The 18,269-nt window shown below is 41.4% G+C and overlaps 1 protein-coding gene across 3 annotated transcripts in view; it reads right to left on the bottom strand.

Annotated features, from left to right (window-relative positions):
- Nucleotides 1-18,269, bottom strand: part of golga1 (golgin A1) — an 83,987-nt gene that overhangs the window by 25,389 nt on the left and 40,329 nt on the right. For all 3 annotated transcript variants that reach the window (XM_078426026.1, XM_078426028.1, XM_078426027.1), the window contains 9 exons: nt 15,890-16,059; nt 14,079-14,190; nt 10,443-10,568; nt 10,111-10,206; nt 9,899-9,994; nt 8,479-8,574; nt 8,201-8,353; nt 3,654-3,749; nt 588-677 (listed from right to left, as the gene is read on the bottom strand). In XM_078426026.1, the coding sequence (XP_078282152.1) occupies nt 588-677; nt 3,654-3,749; nt 8,201-8,353; nt 8,479-8,574; nt 9,899-9,994; nt 10,111-10,206; nt 10,443-10,568; nt 14,079-14,190; nt 15,890-16,059 (1,035 nt within the window). The remainder of the gene's footprint in view (nt 1-587; nt 678-3,653; nt 3,750-8,200; nt 8,354-8,478; nt 8,575-9,898; nt 9,995-10,110; nt 10,207-10,442; nt 10,569-14,078; nt 14,191-15,889; nt 16,060-18,269) is intronic.

Raw genomic sequence — 18,269 nt, 5'->3', positions numbered from 1 at the left:
GCATCTGCCGTGCATCCGCCCACTCACACAACCTGTCCAAGTCACCCTGCAACCTCATAGCATCTTCCTCACAGTTCACACTACCACCCAGCTTTGTATCATCTGCAAATTTGCTAATGGTACTTTTAATCCCTTCATCCAAGTCATTAAGGAGCAAGATTGTAGCTCAGAAGACTATGCCCCTTCACGGAAAAGTAATTTAAAATACACCAATGTTCTGGAACCTCCGCACCATGGGAGGCTAAAAAGGCACCAACTAATTTTCTTTAACTTCAGGAGACTTTCAAATAGAGCACACTAGAAGTCTTATTTTTGTAGTAAGACCTCAGATGACAATATTTTAGCATCAGTTCCACGGTGCATTAAGGCTGCTATTGTCAAAAATGAGACGAAGATTGAGATTCATTGGCTCAAGAGGGTGCAGATTCTTGTGACTGCGGCATTACTAATGCAAGAATTAAAAGTGTGTCCTGACTAAGGAGCTCGTATAATATTTAGAAAAGTCTAATGAAATCTATACATAGAGAATCATATTAGATTAACCGTATGGATTGCTAAACTAAATAGACAACATGATTGGAACAAACCTTGTGTTCCAATTCCTCTCTCTGTGTTCTGGCCGCTTCTAATACTTTGGCAAGTTCAACACTTGCATTTTCACTGGTTCTTAATTTATCCTGCATTAAAACATTCAAGTATATTAGCACAGTTGTATTATTAAAATATCAAAGTATTACAGTGATAACATGTTTACATATCCAGTATTGTATATTCACACACACAAGTCACATATATGATATTTCTGCTATTTTATGGTTAAGTAAATTGCCTTATGTAATTATGATTTGAGCTGGCTTATAATGTGATTGAGATATTCTAGTCAGATTAATGTGCGTATTCAGCTTCTCGGCTGTGAAGGAGTGATGCTTAAATATTTAACACTATCAGGTAAACAGTCTGTTCACTCTAATACTTCCCGCTTAAACATTCCTCTCAATGTGAAAATACTAAATCAATGTTTATCCAACTGAATTAATGCAAATGTTTAACTGAAATATGGGCAACTTCTCTTTGATTCTATCAGCAGTGACCCACACTAGTAGATAATTTACAGTGACAATTTACACTATCTGCAAGTCTTTGGAATGCGGGAGGAAACCGGAGCACCTGATGAACATGCATGCGGTCCTGGGGAGAACATGCAAACTCCACATAGACAGGCCCAAGCTTGTGAGCAAATCTGGAGCCTTGGTGTCAGAAGCCAGTGGCATTAACTGCTGTGCCACTGTGTTTTCCATGACTTAAATATCCAATATGTGTCTCCCGTTCTTCAATTTTATGACTGCATATCTCAATGAGGATTCTTCAATATGATGAGCCTGCGTCTATGAGTCTCCCTATTTCTTCTCTCCGTGGACTCCTCAGATTCCCTGCAGAGTGAGGAGGCTGAATTGCAACTAAAACTGATAGCTGTTGACTGGAAGTGCAACAAGTATTCGGTAATCGTGCGAAAGATGGTTTTGAAAGCCATTGCTTGCTCCCACTTCTCAACCAGAGCAAACCTCAAGCCAATAATTTTAAATTAATTTAGTGGAAAGTAGATTCATTAAGTATACAAGGGGTACTTTGAAGTACATACACCCTCCTTTGGGATTGCCTGTTCTTTGTTTTGCAAAGTAATTTTGTTATAATTGTTTTCATGAAATGATTCGAAACACAAAACCTTCATGCACAGAAAATGTTTTCCACAGATTCTCCCTCTCCATCGAATCTATGCATGAGAACAGATGATTTGCTTTCAATTGGATCAAGGTGCTGAAAAGCAGCAATATGCCACTTAATGGAAGTGATACTTTTTAAACCTCTCCCTTCTTGTGGGCTCACAGCTGTGCAAGCTGCCCACCCTCCCATCTGTGAAATGATATATGGCAGGTGATGAGAAATGTTGAAGCATAGAAAACATGGAAAATAGGCCCGTCATTCAATATGGTCATGGCTGGTCATCTAAAATCAGTACCCCATTCCTGTTTTTTTCCCCATATCTCTTGATTCATTTAGCCCTATTCTCAAAGAATATCAAATGGAAAAATACAAACCATGAAGGAATCAGAAACAAGGCACTAAAGTCATGGTTATAGTTTGGCATGTACAAGAACCATTCAAATAAGAATATAAAACTGCATTTCAATTAGATTTCCAGGAGAAGAAAAATAAATTAAATATAAATCTATACTACAGCTGAAAACGAGAAGTAAAGTTGAAAACAATCTGTTTCTACATGTTCCAGCAAGATGTAAGAAAATAACTGCAGATGCTGGAGTAACTCAGCAGGTCAGGCTCCATCTCAGGAAAGAAGGAATGGGTGACTTTTCGGGTCGAGACCCTTCTTCAGACTGATGTCAGGTGGGTGGGACAAGGAAGGATATAGGTGGAGACAGGAAGATAAAGGAAGAACTGGGAAGGGGGAAGGGAAGAGAGGGACAGAGGAACTATCTAAAGTTGGAGAAGTCAATGTTCATACCGCTGGGCTGCAAGCTGCCCAAGCGAAATATGAGGTGCTGTTCCTCCAATTTCCGGTGGACCTCACTATGGCACTGGAGGCCCATGACAGAAAGGTCAGACTGGGAGTGGGAGCGGGAGTTGAAGTGCTCAGCCACCGGGAGATCAGGTTGGTTTAGGTGGACTCAACCTCAACTCCCCCTCCCACTCCCAGTCTGACCTTTCTGTCATGAAGATGTTGAGCGAAACGATCGCCGAGCCTGCGTTTGGTTTTGCCGATGTAAATAAGTTGACATCTAGAGCAGCGGATACAATAGATGAGGTTGGAAGAGGTGCAGGTGAACCTCTGTCTCACCTGGAAAGACTGTTTGGGTCCTTGGATGGAGTTGAGGGGGGAGGTAAAGGGACAGGTGTTGCATCTCCTGCAGTTGCTGGGGAAAGTGCCCAGGGATGGGGTGGTTTGGGTAAGAAGGGAGGAGTGGACCAGGCAGTTACGGAGGGAACGGTCTCTGCGGAACTCAGAAAGGGGAGGGGATGGGAAGATGTGGCCAATAGTGGGGTCCTGTTGGAGGTGACGGAAATGTTGGAGGATGATTTGTTGGATATGCTGGCTGATGGGGTGGAAGGTGAGAACGAGGGGGATTCTGTCCTTGTTACGAATGGGGGGGAGGGGGAGCAAGAGCGGAGTTGCGGGATATAGAAGAGGCCCTAGTGAGAGCCTCATCTATAATGGGGGAGGGGAAGCCCCGTTTTCTGAAGAATGTGAAACACTTCACCCCGGGCGCAGATGGAATTGGGAGTAGGGGATAGACTTTTTGCAGGAGACAGGGTGGGAGGAAGTGTAGTCCAGATAGCTGTGCGAGTCAGTGGGTTTATAGTAGATGTTAGTCACTAGTCTGTCTCCTGTGATGGAGATGGTGAGGTCCAGAAATGGTAGGGAAATGTCGGAGATAGTCCATTTAAGAGCAGGATGGAAATTGGAAGTGAAGTGTATGAAGTCAGTGAGTTCTGCATGGGTGCAAGAGGTAGCACCAGTCCCAGCAAGATGATAAGCAAAGATTGAGTAGCAGGGTGGCAGTGATTATACAGTAAAGCATAGAATATAATATCATGAGTTACCATTCCTAAATATTATTTTACAATACAGTACAAACCTTTGACTTTTCAAGTTCACCCTCAACTTCCTTCAAAGCATTTTCAGTCTCATTAAGTCTGTCACTTAGATCTTCATTTTTCCTTTGGAGTTGGCACTGTGCACAAATAAAGACAAAAAAATGGCACTTATGGTTGGGTTACTGCAAATGATGTACAGAAGAGAAGTGATCATTACTAATCTAGCAGTCAGAATTATTGACTGTTCTGTCAGGGACCATCAGTTTAAATTCCACCACAGCAGGCTGGAAATTTTACTTCAAGTAATTAAATAAATCTGGAATCTAAAACTAAAACCTGTTGTTGATGATAACCATGAAACCATCAGATTCTCACAAAACCTCAGCTGGTCCATTCATTTTCTTCAGGGAAGCAGATCTGCTGTCCTTATCTGATCTTGCTAATATGCAATTCAGTTCATTTTTAGTTTAGCGTCACGTGTACCGAGGTACAGTGAAAAGCTTTCGTTCCATGCCCCAACCATAAGATTGATTAAGAGTGACTCAGTGGCGCAGCTGGTACTCAAAGCGCTAGAGATCCTGGTTCGATCCTGACCTCGGGTGTTGTCTCTGTGGAGGTGGCACATTCTCTCTGTGATCGCTTGAGTTTTCTCCGGTTTCCACCCACATCCCGAAGAAGTGTGGATTTGTAGGTTAATTGGCCACTGTACCTTGCCCCCAGTGCTTGGGGAGTGGACGAGGTGTGATAACATAGAACTATTGTGAACCGGTGATCAGTGGTTTCAGTGAGCTGAAGGATGTGTTTCCATGCAGTATTTCTCTACTAAATTATACTTCCTCATCAGTTTAGGGTCATTCGGAGATGGCCAGTTGGTGCCTGCATTAAACAGCAATGTCCAATACGTTACAAATACAAGCCATTATGTTTTCCAGATAAGATGAGGTGGGGTGATCTTATATGTACCGGGAAATAATAGCGTCTACAAGGTCCAGATATAAGCAGGCAGGAAAAATACTTTGGAAGAATTGCTTAATGTAACTCATGGACCTAAAATGGCTACCATGGTAACTTTCAAAGCCATTTCATCGTGTGAATCAACTTGATGAACCTTCTTTGCAATGCCTCCATTTTGAGAATATCCTTTTTAAGGTTGGCCAACTACCCTCACTAGAACTTTTCATCTCCAACTGCCGTCGTGACATTAACCGCCTCAAATTCTCCACTCCCCTGACTAACTCTAACCTCTCCCCTCCTGAACGTGCAGCCCTCCACTCACTCCGCAACAACCCGGACAATTACCCTGCGTTGTACTCCTTTTTAAGTATGGTGGCCAAAGCTGTACACAGTACTCCAGGAGAGGTCTCATCAGTGTCCTTTAAAGTTTCGTCAAAGCTTCCCTGCTTTTATATCCCGTACCATTTCCCATGGATTGGTACATGGATAGGGAATGTTTGGATGGATGAGGGTCTTGTAGAGGCAGGTGCGTCTACCTCAGTTAGGCAACTTAGTTGGCATGGACAAAACGGGTTGGAGGCCCTATTTCCATGCCACACAACTCTGACTCATTGCAGTAAACGCCAACATTCTATGACCCTTCCTAATTACCTGCTATCCTTGCATGCCAATCCTTTGTTTCACATACTTGTAGCTCCCGATCCATTAATACTGCAACACTTTGTAGTCTCACTCCATCTAAGTAATAATCTGCTTTGTCATTTTTCTTTCTGACAAAAATAACCCATATTCTATAGGCTAACCTGCCCACACATTTAATCTATTTATATCTCTTTGCAGATTTTTTGCTCCCTCCCCACAACTCACTAAACAACCAGTCTTTATATGATCACCAAATATGGCTACAACACATTTGGTTTTTTCATCTGGATCATTAATTTAAACAGTGAATAGTTGAGGCCCGAGCATTGATCTCTCTATTTACTAATTACTAATAAATAGTAATTATTTACTAATGGTCAATCTGAAATTTATCCAGACTATTTCCTGTTAGTCAGTCAATTGCGAAGTGTGCATAATACCGCTAACCTAGAAAGCTCTTAAGGGCCTGTCCCAGTTACGCAATTTTTAAGGCGACTGCCGGCGACTGTCAAAGTCGTAGCAGATCGCCAAAACTTTCTTTTATCCTACGACAATGACCACTACAATGCCGAGTCAGGTCGATACAAGTTACTTTTTTGGGGAAACTAGCACCTGGCTAAGAGATTACACCGTCTTCGGAAACATCGCGGAATTCCCACCTTACCTGACGGTCAAACTGTCGCCTCCAATCTACCTGTCAAATGTCCTGACGGTAAATAAATTGGTTAAACAAAACTATCTTCTGGTATCTTCAAATGCCTTTTCTTAATTTAATATTACGTGCTTCTAAATGCATCTGTGACAACCTAGCAAACCTGGGGACAGCGTGCGACAGCGCCCGCAATAAGCTACGATACCTGGCGACAAGCCAGCCGTCACCGAGAAATTTCTATCTGGAAAATCTTTCCGCGACGCACCGAGATCTGCTACGATTTATTGACGACTCCTCACGATCATGCCCGCGACAACCCGGCGAATATTCGGCGACAGCCTAGTCGCTGGCAGTCGCCTTAAAATCGCCTAAGTGGGACAGGCTCTTTAAGCAGTAACCCTCATGTGGCATTTTATTGAATGTTTGCCAGAAATCCAAACAGACCACCGACTACAATCAGTTTGAAGAAGGGTGCCGACCACAAACATTGCCTATCCATGTTTCCAGAGATGCTGCCGGACCTGCTGAGTCACTCCAGCACTTCGTAGCTTTATTTGCTAAACAGCATCTGCAGTTCCTTGTGCCCACACCTCTCGATGTCCATTTGTCCACTCTGTTTGCTGCATCCTCAAAGAACTCTTAGCAAAGTTGTGAAACATGATTTCCCTTTCATAAAACCATGTTGAATCCCTTTGATTGCAGAATAATTTTCTAGGTGTCCTGCTATTACATCCTTAATAACAGATTGTAGTATTTTCCCAAAGATGAATGTTAGCTTTACAGACTGGACTATCGTGTCCTGCCTTCTGACTCCCTCCTTCTTGGATGGGGTTCTTACATTTGCAGTTTTCCAATCCTTTGGGACCTCTCCAGAATCCGGGGAATTTTTGCAGATTATAAGCAACACATCCACCATCTCTGCAGCTGGTTCCTGGGGTGCAAGCTATAGGTTCAGAGGATGTGTCTGCCTTTAGCCCCATTAGTTTGTTGGCAGTTTTTCTCCCAGCGATACAGATTGTCTAAAATTCCTCCCTCTCAATAGTCCCATAATTATCAAGAACTCAAGAGATTTTTAATGCCTTCTAACATGGGGATTAATCCAAAATGACTATTTAGAATCTTTATCGTTATTAATTCCCCAGTCGCATCCTGTAAGGGATCGACATCTGCTTTAGCTGCTCTCTGTAAAATCTTTTACTAAGCTTAATAAACTGTCTCCATATTGTTTGCGGATTTACTCTGATACTGTCTTCTCCTTCTTTGTATGTCTTTAATTATCGTTTGCTGATTTCTAAAAACATTCCAATCACCCACCCTACCACAATATTGTATGCCTTTCCTTTCCATTTGATAACATCCTCAGCTTCCTTAACCATGGTTTCTTTCTTATTGAAATATACATTTGCTGACTTTCATGAAATTATCTCCTTAACTGTCTGTCACCTCTTACTATTCAATCTCCTTCCCCAGCCCTTTTGAACACCCTCCTCCCATCCATTGGAATTGACTTTAAACTAATTGATTCTATTTAAATTTATAACACTATTTTATAACGGAGATGAGGGAAAACTTTTTCAGTCAGAGAGTTGTAAATCTGTGGAATTCTCTGCCTCAGAAGGCAGTGGAGGCCAATTCTCTGGAATGCTTTCAAGAGAAAGCTGGATAGAGCTCTTAATGATAGCGGAGTCAGGGGGGTATGGGGAGAAGGCAGGAACAGGGTACTGAGTGAGAATGATCAGCCATAATGACATTGAATGGTGGTGCTGACTCGAAGGGCCGAATGGCCTGCTCCTGCACCTATTGTCTATTTGGAATTCTAACATGCTATGATCACTGCTCTGGAGGATCCTTTACTGTGAAACTATAGTTTTTTTCCCTTCATAATCATGCTTTTTGGTGCTTTTAGGGGAAAATTAACGTTTTGCTGTTACATTACTACATGAATACCTAGAGTCATTCTTTTGATTTCAGAGATTCCATTCTATTGAGCTGAAGAAATGAAAATGGTCTATAATTTTCCAAGCAGAGATAAAGTCATCAAAGAGCAGTTCTTGCACATCTCCTACCGCTATGAATGTCCACCTGCTCAGAACGAAACATACTCTCTGAAATCCAACAAAAAACCCTAAATAATAGTTTCTGTCCCTTATGTACTGTTTAAAGAGTGTTTTAACACAAAACTATTCACAACAGATCTCCCATTTTGTATTTCCACTCTCCCCTCTCTCTCTCTCCCCAGTTCCGATGAAAGGTCATTGATCAAAAAGTTAAATTATTTCTCTTATGCGTTTTTTCCCCCCAGAAATTGGTAATGTAACACTTCGGTAACACAACACTTACTATATTGTGTTGCGAGGCTGTTTTGTCAAATTCACGGGCAGTTTCAAGGGCAGCTATTTGGGCATCCACTCGGCTGGTCTTCTCGATGTGCTGATGCCTTAAAGCAGCAATCTGACGCTGCAATTTATCATTCATGGCTTCACTTTCTTCTTGCTACAAGATAAGAAATTATCTCAAAATGTTAATTACTAAGAATAAATCTTTCCATTTGATTTTTTTTTTAAATTAATCTGGTTTTCAAAGATTCATGATAATTATATTGTTATCATTTTGCTCACCAGCTTTTTCAACTGAATTTCTTTCTCATTTACATCGCTTTCTTTCTGCGTTAACTTGTCGTTGGTGGACTGTAACGTTTGCTCCAATTCGCTGACCTGGAAAATAATCAGATTGTTAGAAATGGCAGTATGAGGGGAAGACCAAAATGATGCCTTCAAAGCACAAAAACTTTGTGTTATAGAATAATTGCACAATAATCCATTATGTAAACCAGCATCTGCAGTTCCATGTTTCTACATTCTCCTCACAATCATGCAATGTCTAGTTATACTTTGTTGCTACATTTTATAAATTCCATCATTATGAAAACATTGAATCATTTAAATCCTCCAGATGTTGTTGTTCTCACTTTTGCAGTCACAAACTAATACACAAGGTAGATACAAGGAATTGCAGATGCTGAAACTTTGAGCAGAACACAAAGTGCTGGAGTAACTCAGCAAGTCAAGCAGCATCTCTAGAAGACATGTTTAGGCAACGTTTCGAGTCGACACCCCCCTTCAGACTGATCGTAGTTGGGGAGAAAAAGCTGGAAAAGAGGTAGACGTGGGACAAACCCTGGCCCATCGAGATCGCAGGGGCCCCGCGTCACTGAGAACTACCCAGTGAGACGCTGCCGAAAATGAAGGGAGAGTCCAGCGAAAGGCCATCAAGAATGAAGGGGGGACCTTCGGAAGGGTGTCACGAATGAAGGGGGGACTTGTCGGAAGGGCGGCGTGAATGAAGGGGGGACCTGGTGGAAGGGCGTAGAGAATGAAGGGGGGACCTGGTAGGGGGCTGCCAGGAACACAGTGGGACCCGGTGGGGGCGCCTGCAGGCAGAAGATAGGACTGTTTGGTGAACTTTTGTAACTTCGTCGGCGCCACACATGTGGCGGCTCTTGTGTACTGCCTACGTGAGGTCTGCTGTACGATTTTACTGGATTGTACACGAAACAAAGCATTTCACTGTACCCAGGTATACATGTGACAATAAAGTATCATTGATTTGAATAATTGAATCAAGAGTTCATTAGATACAGGCGAGGGGGATTTTGATTGGCAGATGGGTGGGCAGGATGGCAGAGATGAAAAGAAGACGAAAGGGTGACAAATGGAAACTAAAGAAGGGAGACAAGGAGATAAAAGTGAAATGTAAACCCAGAGGGAGGAACATGGGTTGAAAGAGATGGGGTCATGAGGGGGAGGGGGCAGGGAGGGGCTAGTGGGAGAATGGGTGTGCACCAGGGTCAGGGAATAAAAGGTGTGGGGGGGGTGAGGATACGATAAAAATAAAAAGAATGGGGTAGGGTGTTGCATAAAATTGGAAAATTCAATGTTCATACTGTTAGGTTGTAAGCTACCCAGGCCTTGCTGTTTACAAGTTGTCAAGAGGTCGTTCAGTAATTACTACTGTAACAGAGTAGGAGTAAGAAATTACCTGACTTGCACTCTTGTCTTTGAAAATCTGCATATCAGCATCTTTTTGCTGCATCAAAGACTGAAGTTCAGCTACTACTTTGTTTTGTTTACCTATCTAAAACAAGTTGGGAAAAGTATTCAGTAAAAACAGACAACCAAACATTTTTTCTGCATTAAGAATTGCTGAAATTTATTATTTGAGATAATTAGATTTTCCACTGCAGTGGATACCTGTCCTTCAAACATTCCCACAGCCTCAGCATGGCTGGTCTGAGCTTCCAACAAATGCTCGTGACTTTCTTCCAATTTTTGCTCCAGATAGGATTTCTGCAGAGCACACTTAGAGGTTAACCAAGTAATAGAGTCAAACTTCAACTCTAATTTGATGGACATGGACTGTGTTAATCAAAGAACTAAAATAAAATACTTGAAAGCTGCAAAAAGGAAATTAGAGTTGGACACATATCGTGAAAGATCACTGAAAAAGGATCCAATCAAACAATCGAAAGGCCTAAATCGTTTAATTATTGCAATCTAAAGTTGCCCCTTGTGTGAATCTGTACCTCTTTAAGCAGCTCTTGTACATGCTCATCCTCTGAGTAATTTCCCTCGATCCTTTTTTCCAGAGAAAATACTTTTGCCTGTAGGTGCTCAATAACTCTTCTCTTCTCCTCGGTTTCCACAGATGCCTATTTACAAAGAATAACAGGGATGTAATGAGAAGCTAACTGCGGATTCATTAATGTCACTGAAAATGCTAATTAGATACACCTGTGAATCACAACATACGCAGCACTGTTTTTGTCCCCTGCACTGTTATTTAAAGTGATAATGAGAGTTTTCCTTTCTTTCATTCAAGGGATGTGGGGTTGGGTGGTGAGCTGACTTCTTGGAGTGCTGCAGTCGCTCAGATGTGGGTACACCCCCAATGCTGTTAAGTAGAGAGTTCCTGGACTTTGACCCAGCCACAGTGAAGGAGAGGCGATCTAATTTCAAATCAGGATGGTGCTCGATTTGGAGGGAAACTTCCAGGTGTGGTGTTAATTTATCCTAGACATGTTGGAAATAGGAATTTTAGAATTGGTCTCTTTCGGAAATCACGATGGTACTCATTAATTGAGTAAGTCAATTAATACAATATTTATGTACTTAAGATTGGCAGGCCTTAAATCCACTGCAGTTCATTAATCCTCTGTACAAAATGCACACCCCTGAGGATAAAAAAAAACAGGAGAATTTGACTCAGTTGCCATATCACTGATTGAATAGCCCAGTAACACACTCTGTGTAGTATGTAAAGAATTGCCTGATATATCAATCTGGCACAAGTTGCCTACGAATCTGTGCAGGACAACTTGACAAATTAACGAAATATTTTCATGTGAATTCTTAGTTTAGTTTAGTTTAGAGATACAGGGCAGAAACAGGCTCTTCGGCCCACTGAGTCCACACCGGCCAGCGATCCCCGCACATTAACACTACCCTACACACACTAGGGAAAATGTTACATTTACACCAAGCCAATTAATCTACAACCACATACGCCTTTGGAGTGGGGAGGTAACCGAAGATCTCGGAGAAAACCCACGTAGGTCACAGGGAGAATGTACAAAGTCTGAACAGGCAACACCCGTAGTGAGGATCGAACCCAGGTCTTATGGCACTATAAGGCAGTAGCTCTACCGTTATGCCGCCCACTTTGTTTTTCATGGTCAGAATTAAATAAGAGCATTTTATCTAACAAGGAACTTCTTTAGATCATACATACATGCCAGGAAATTTTCTGTTTGGACTATGTCCATTCCATTTTGACACCAATGTCAACTCACTATGTCTTTACACAAGATCAGACAAAATGGCGGCACTGCCCTAGCAGCTGCCGCTCACCTGCGGTCCATTTGTCTTTGTGTTTTTGTTGTTGTTTTTTTTTTGTCTTAATTGTAGTTGTGATGTGGTGTTTTTGTGTTTGTGTACTATGTGTGTATGTGGGGGGGAGGGGGAAACTAACACTGTAAATATGTGTCCCTTCAGAACGGAGACCCGACCTTTGTTTTCTGGGCCGTGTCTCCGTTCCTGCTGCGGCCTACCATCGGCCAAACTCCTGGAGCTGTCGGCCTCCAGGGCTCTGGTTCGCAGAGCCCGCGGATCGGACTTACCACCACCGGAGCCGGCCGTCTTCGGAGGCTGCGGGAGCAGCTGCGACTCGCCTTAGGCTCGGGCCGCGTGGATGCCGACATCGGGAGCTCCGGCAGCGGCAGCGTGTTCGCCCGCCCCGGATCGCGGGGCATGGGGCGCGGACATTTCACCGTCCGGCGCGGCCTAGGATGGCCGCGGGATATTTCTCTGCTGGGCGGGGGCTTCAATGTCGGAAGCCACGACCGCCCCGACGTGCAACAACAGCGGCAGCAGCGTGTTCGCCCGCCCCGGATCGGACTTATCATCGGCGGAGCCGGCCGTCTTCGGAGGCTGCGGGAGCGGCTGCGACGCGACGCGCCTTGGGCTCGGCCCGCTGTGGACCGTCCGGTGCGGCCTGCAACCACAACAACCTGACTGCGGGCGAGGCACAGCGGGAGAAGGGAAAGACATTGTGGCCTTCCATCACAGTGAGGAGAGAGAGGACTGGAGGAGACTCACTGTGATGGATGTTTCTTTGATGGATGTTTCTTTTTTTGTGTGTTTTTGGGGTTGGGTGGTTTGAGTGCCTGTTTGATGCTTTTATTGTTGGACTGTGTTTTTGGGGGTTTTGGGGTGTGTGATTTGAATGCCTATTTAATGCTTTTATTGTTGGACTGTGTTTTGGGGGGTTTTTGGGGTTGGGTAATTTTGGGTGCCTGTTTAGTGCTTTTATTGTTGGACTGTGGGTGATTGAATTAACATTTTGTTCAAGATGGCCGCGCCGTTGTGTTTGGCTGCCTGCCACTGTATGTTTCTTTTTTTTCCTGGTCAGATGTGCAGCACTTTGGTCAACGTGGGTTGTTTTTAAATGTGCTATACAAATAAATTGACTTGACTTGACTTGACTTACACAACGATCCACTTCAGCAACCTCTCAGAAAACAATTAAATTAACCAATGTCCTACAAAGAGCCAGCTTGATTTGAGAAGTTAATTTTCTTCATTGCTTTATTTTTTTTATATGGGCAGATTGATGCTACGAAAGAGAATTTTCATTAGTTTGTACCAATCACAACTCAGTATTTACTATTTACTGTTTATATGAGCTGCCCCTGTACAGTTATATTTTTATTATTAGGACATGCAGTTGCTATATGATGAGAAAGAATATATTTAACTCAATTTTAGGATCCAAGTATGGGAATTATTTTTGCTTTAACCATAAAATATGGTGATATAATAATAATTTATGTTTTCTATAAAAGTTGCAACATGTAACAGGTTTTATCACAGAATTTCACACAGGCATATTTACTAGTTTTGCGATAAATCTAAAGTTCAAGCAAGCAAAGAAATGAACAGATGCTATTTTGTTGGAAGTAAAACATGAATGTATATAATTTGTTTTAAAAAGTTTCATAAAAATGCAATGCTGATGAATGATTTTGTTCTAATTTGAAACAGTGCATTAAACTACTATACCATAGAATATAGCACAACGAATGGTACAGCTATAAGACCAGGCTCTTCGGCCCACGATCTCTACGTTGAACTTAATGCCAGATTAAACTAACCCCATCTGTCTGCACATGATCCATATCTTTCCAATCTCTGCCTGTTCTTGTGACTGTCTAAATGCCTTTTACACATCACTGTCGTATTTGCATCTACCACCATCACGGCAGCCCATTCCAGGCATCTTTCACTATTTGTGTACAAAAAAAATGTGCCTCGCACGTCTCCTTTAAACTTCCTTCCTCTCACTTTAAAGCTATACCCTCAAATATTTGACATTTTCACCCAGTGAAGATAACTCTATCTACCCTATCTACGCCTCTCATAATTTCATCAACTTCTATCAGGTATTCTCTGAGCCTCAGAGAACACAATTCATATTTGTTCAACCTCTCCTTATAGCTAATATTCCCCAATATAGGGAAACATCCTGCTGAAACACTTCGGCACTCTCTCCAAAGCCTCCATACCCTTTCTATAATGTGGCGACCAGAACTGCACATATACTCCAAACCTAGACAAACCAAAGTTTTATACAACCACAACATGCATTAAACCCATTGCAATACCTTTTGTAAATCAGCTGAGAATTGCTGGGTCACATCTTGTAATTCCTGAGCTCTCTGTTCCAATTCAGTTATTTTCCCTTCTGCACTTCGTTTTGTTGCCACCAGTTCTTCTCTGTGTGATAAGAAAATTAAATCAAGAGGAATTTTTATCAAAGTTACGAAACAAAGAATTGCTCACAAACTTTTCTAAGAAATTAGTAAGAGTTTCGTGTTCTTTTGGTCAACAGCACTTAGCATCATTGCACACAAAATAACTTTAAGCTCATGCTTACTGCAATGAACATTGTGGATGCTTAAAGTTTGTTTAAATAAAGTAGAACCAAAAACTAGAGCATGTAGTTCTGTTCAGTTTGCAACTGATGGGTTGCTGCAATTGCAGCGATTACATTTTTGCAAGATAATAAATTGTAGCCCTGTCTGCTCCTTGAATTTAAAAACTAAGCCCTGGAGCTGTCCCAGTGCATGGTTCAATAATGGTTCACTCGGCTGTCAGCTGGCTCACAATCCATTGTAAGACTTTGTTAAGCACAACTTGGCTGTTCCCTTTTCCTATATTACACCATAGTATTTAAGAGTACCAGGAAATACACTTCACTAATAATTAATTTACTTTAAAACACTTTGGAACATTTTGATGTCATTAAAGATCTGCTGTAAATGAAATTTCCCTGGTCCTTTACTTTGGAATTATCATAGTTTATGTGTAAGAATGATGGAAACTTGGTCAGAGGCATCCCATCATCCAATACATATTGGATAGAAACTTCCCACTCTTTAAAAAATTGCAATACTCCTGCTTCTTGGCATAGGACATTTACAATAACTTGTATTTACAGCAAAGGATGCTAAGGAGTTTCATAGCAGAGTCATCAGATAACATTGGACACCAATCCACATTGAGAGATATTTTGGGAGATGACCACAAGATTGGTCAAAGAGGTAAGTTTAAAAAAGCGTCAGTAGAAAGAAGAAGTTGAGAATGAGATGTTTAGAGAGGGATTGCATGTTTAATCATAGAAACTGGTACTGCAAATAAAGAAGTTCTCTATTTTAGTACTGGTATTCCAATGATTGAGAACAAAATTCATGTGATAAGGTATTACTTCACTTATCTATATACTAAAACCCTTGTTTGTTTGTTTGTTTGTTTGTTCCTGAACTACAGCCAAAACGGTACATGATAGCGTGACAATTTTAGGCGCACCTTACTCACCGTCGCCCCTTTGGTGCTAATGGAAGAAGTTTCATTGAAATCGGTCTTATATTTTTGAATTTGCATCCATTAATGTAAAGGCGAGGCCCACGTCCATATCCTAGTTCCTCAAATGTATTTTCAATTTGAATGTTTTGCACAACGAAGGAAAAAAAAACTCTCTATACCCTTGAAGTTCTCCAAAATCCTTTTTCATGTAGAGAACTCCCAACGAACAGTATTAAACTTACTACAAGTAAGTTACTTACGACAACTAACTACACCAATGATATTCCGCTGCCGTTGGTTCCAGAGCCTTGGCGGATTATCTGTTTTGCCGGACTAACAAAGGTCACGTAATAATAATTCAGAATAATAGCAATGCGGGGTGTTGTCCCCGCTCAACATGTTGATTTACCCAGAGAACAAGGAGGTTTTCTCAGTCATCCTCAAGGCCTCAACAATTTGGAGGTAATATTACAATTTTACTTCATGTTCAATTGGAATAAGTATGATCAGAAGTATCAGGTTCATTTTGAATCAATCAAATTTGTACAATTTATGGAAGAATAAAATATTTCATAATATGATAAATGACATTTCCTCCAAATTGGTTTACCTTTCCTTGGTCATGTCTTCAGTTAAAGTCGCTAACTGCTGCAACCTTTGGTTTAGGTTTGAAAGTTTCTGTTTGGAGACTTTCAGCTCCTCTTTGGTTTGATCTAGCTCTGTTTTCTGTTCTTCAAGTTCCCTTTCAACCTTTGATAACATTTCTTCTTTTTGCAGGAGCTATAAAATAGATGAGTTTTAGCTCCAACCACAAAGAACGTTTTAATGCAAAGGTTAAGTTCACAAGATTACAACATAATACATTTTTATAACATAATACTTTTATAGTATTACTACTAATACTTTTAATCGACAAGTCTGAGGTTGTAATTCCCCAAACTATCAGCGATCATCAGAATTATGAGTATACTCCTTTATAGAAAGGTAGGAGGGAGATTCACATCTATAATTCCTCATGCATCATGTTTATTCAGCTGATTGCAATCCTTTAGCTGAATAGTTTATCCTAATAGAGAACATTTACTGAAAGATGCCAAATCAATGTGCTTGTCTTAGTGGGTGACTTTAATTTCCCCACTATTGGGTCTGGCTCTGGGTTTTGTTCAGGGCCAAAGATTTAGACTGGGCAGAATTTGTGAGGTGTTTCCAAGAGTATGTGGATAGTCCAACCCGAGAAGGGAACATACTGGATCTTGTGTTGGGAAATGAGCCTGGCCAGGTGAGTGATGTTACAGTGGAAGAGCATTTTGTCGATAATGATAGTTGATAGTGATCACAGCTCCATAAGTTTTAAGATTGTTTTGAATTGGGAGAAGGCTAGACCTTAGGAGAAGGTAATAAAGTAGAACAAGGCAAACTACATTATTAGGCAGGAGCAGGAGAGGGTACACCCGGAGCAGTTGTTATTAGGCATCTGACATGTGGGAGTCGTTGATCAAAGTTCAGAACGGGTTGGTTAGTTTGTAAGTTTGCAGATGACACCAAGATTTCTGTTGTTGTGGAGTGTGAGGATGCTTGTCAAAGGTTACAGCAGAACATAGATCAGCTACAGAAATGGGCGAAGAAATGGCAGGTGGAGTTTAATCTGAGCAAGTGTGAGGTGTTGCACTTTGAGAGGTCAACCGTAAGGGGAAAATATACAGTTAATGGCATGACTCAATAGCATTGATGTACGGAGGGATCTTGGAGTCCAAGTCCATAACTCCCTAAAAGTGGCAACACACATCGACAGAGTGGTAATGAAGGTCTACAGCATGCTTGCTTTCATTGGTCAGGGCAAGAAGAGTCAAGAAGTCATAATTCAGTTTTACATGACTTTGTTTAGGCCACATTTGAAGTATTGTGTGCAGTTCTGGTCACCCCATTCCAGGAAGGCTATGGCTGCTTTGGAAAGGGTGGAGTGGAGGTGATCAGAATGATGCCTGGATTAGGGGGTATTAGCTACAGGGAGAGGTTGGACAGACTTGGATTGTTTAGTTTGGAATGCCGGAGGTTGTGAGAAGACCTGATATAAGTATATAAAATCATGAAAGGCATAGGTAGGGAAGACAGTCAGAATCTTTTATCCAGGTTGGAAAAAATCAAATACTAGTGATCATGGCTTTAAGGTGAGACAGGCAAAGTTTAAAGGATATGAGCGGGACAATGTTTCCTCCACAGAGGGTGGTGGGTGCCTGGAATGTGCTGCCAGGGATGGTGGTTGAGGCAGATATGAAAGTAGCATTTATGGGACTTTTGGACAGGCACATGAATATGATGGGAATGGAGGGATATGGATGATGTGCAGGCAGATAAGAGTTGGTCTAGGCATTGTGTTCGGCACAGACATTATGCAACAAAGGGCCTGTTCTTCTGCTGGATTGTTCTATGTTCTGAAATAGTATGAAAGTTATGGAAGAATGAATGTCTGAAAGACTAAACCTCACTTTATATCAACTGAATCCCTGGAGCTGAAGATTCCAGAGAATGCAAGATAAATTTGTTACTTTACTTTAAACCTCAACATGCATAGCAACATTCTGCTTTCAAAGAAACACAAAGTGATTAAACGTGTTAATAAACAAGGTTAACAAATCTTGAAGTTATTTCTATTGTACACTTGGCAGTGATTCCCTTTTATGATTCAAGCAAATAATAAATCACCTTTACCATCATTGTTTGATTTCCAATCTGGTCTAAACACTTTTATAGCTGCTAACCATGTTTGTATCAACTATAATTTAAAAGTTCTGATTGAATTGTTCGATTGTTTTGAAATACACAAACTACCTCGGGATGTTATAACATAAAATATATAGCTGTCATTTTTTATTTATTCAACAATCTTGTACGTTTGATTTTTTTAGAATGCAGACTTTATCAACAAAGCGCAGCTTCAATAAAGGTGCAAAAATTAATGTGCACTGTGTAACAGACACCAATTGTATTAA

Source organism: Rhinoraja longicauda, chromosome 31, assembly GCF_053455715.1.
Source record: "Rhinoraja longicauda isolate Sanriku21f chromosome 31, sRhiLon1.1, whole genome shotgun sequence".
Taxonomy (NCBI): Eukaryota; Metazoa; Chordata; class Chondrichthyes; order Rajiformes; family Arhynchobatidae; genus Rhinoraja; species Rhinoraja longicauda.
Note: the sequence above shows the minus strand (reverse complement) of the source record. Positions and strands in the feature narration are given on the sequence as shown.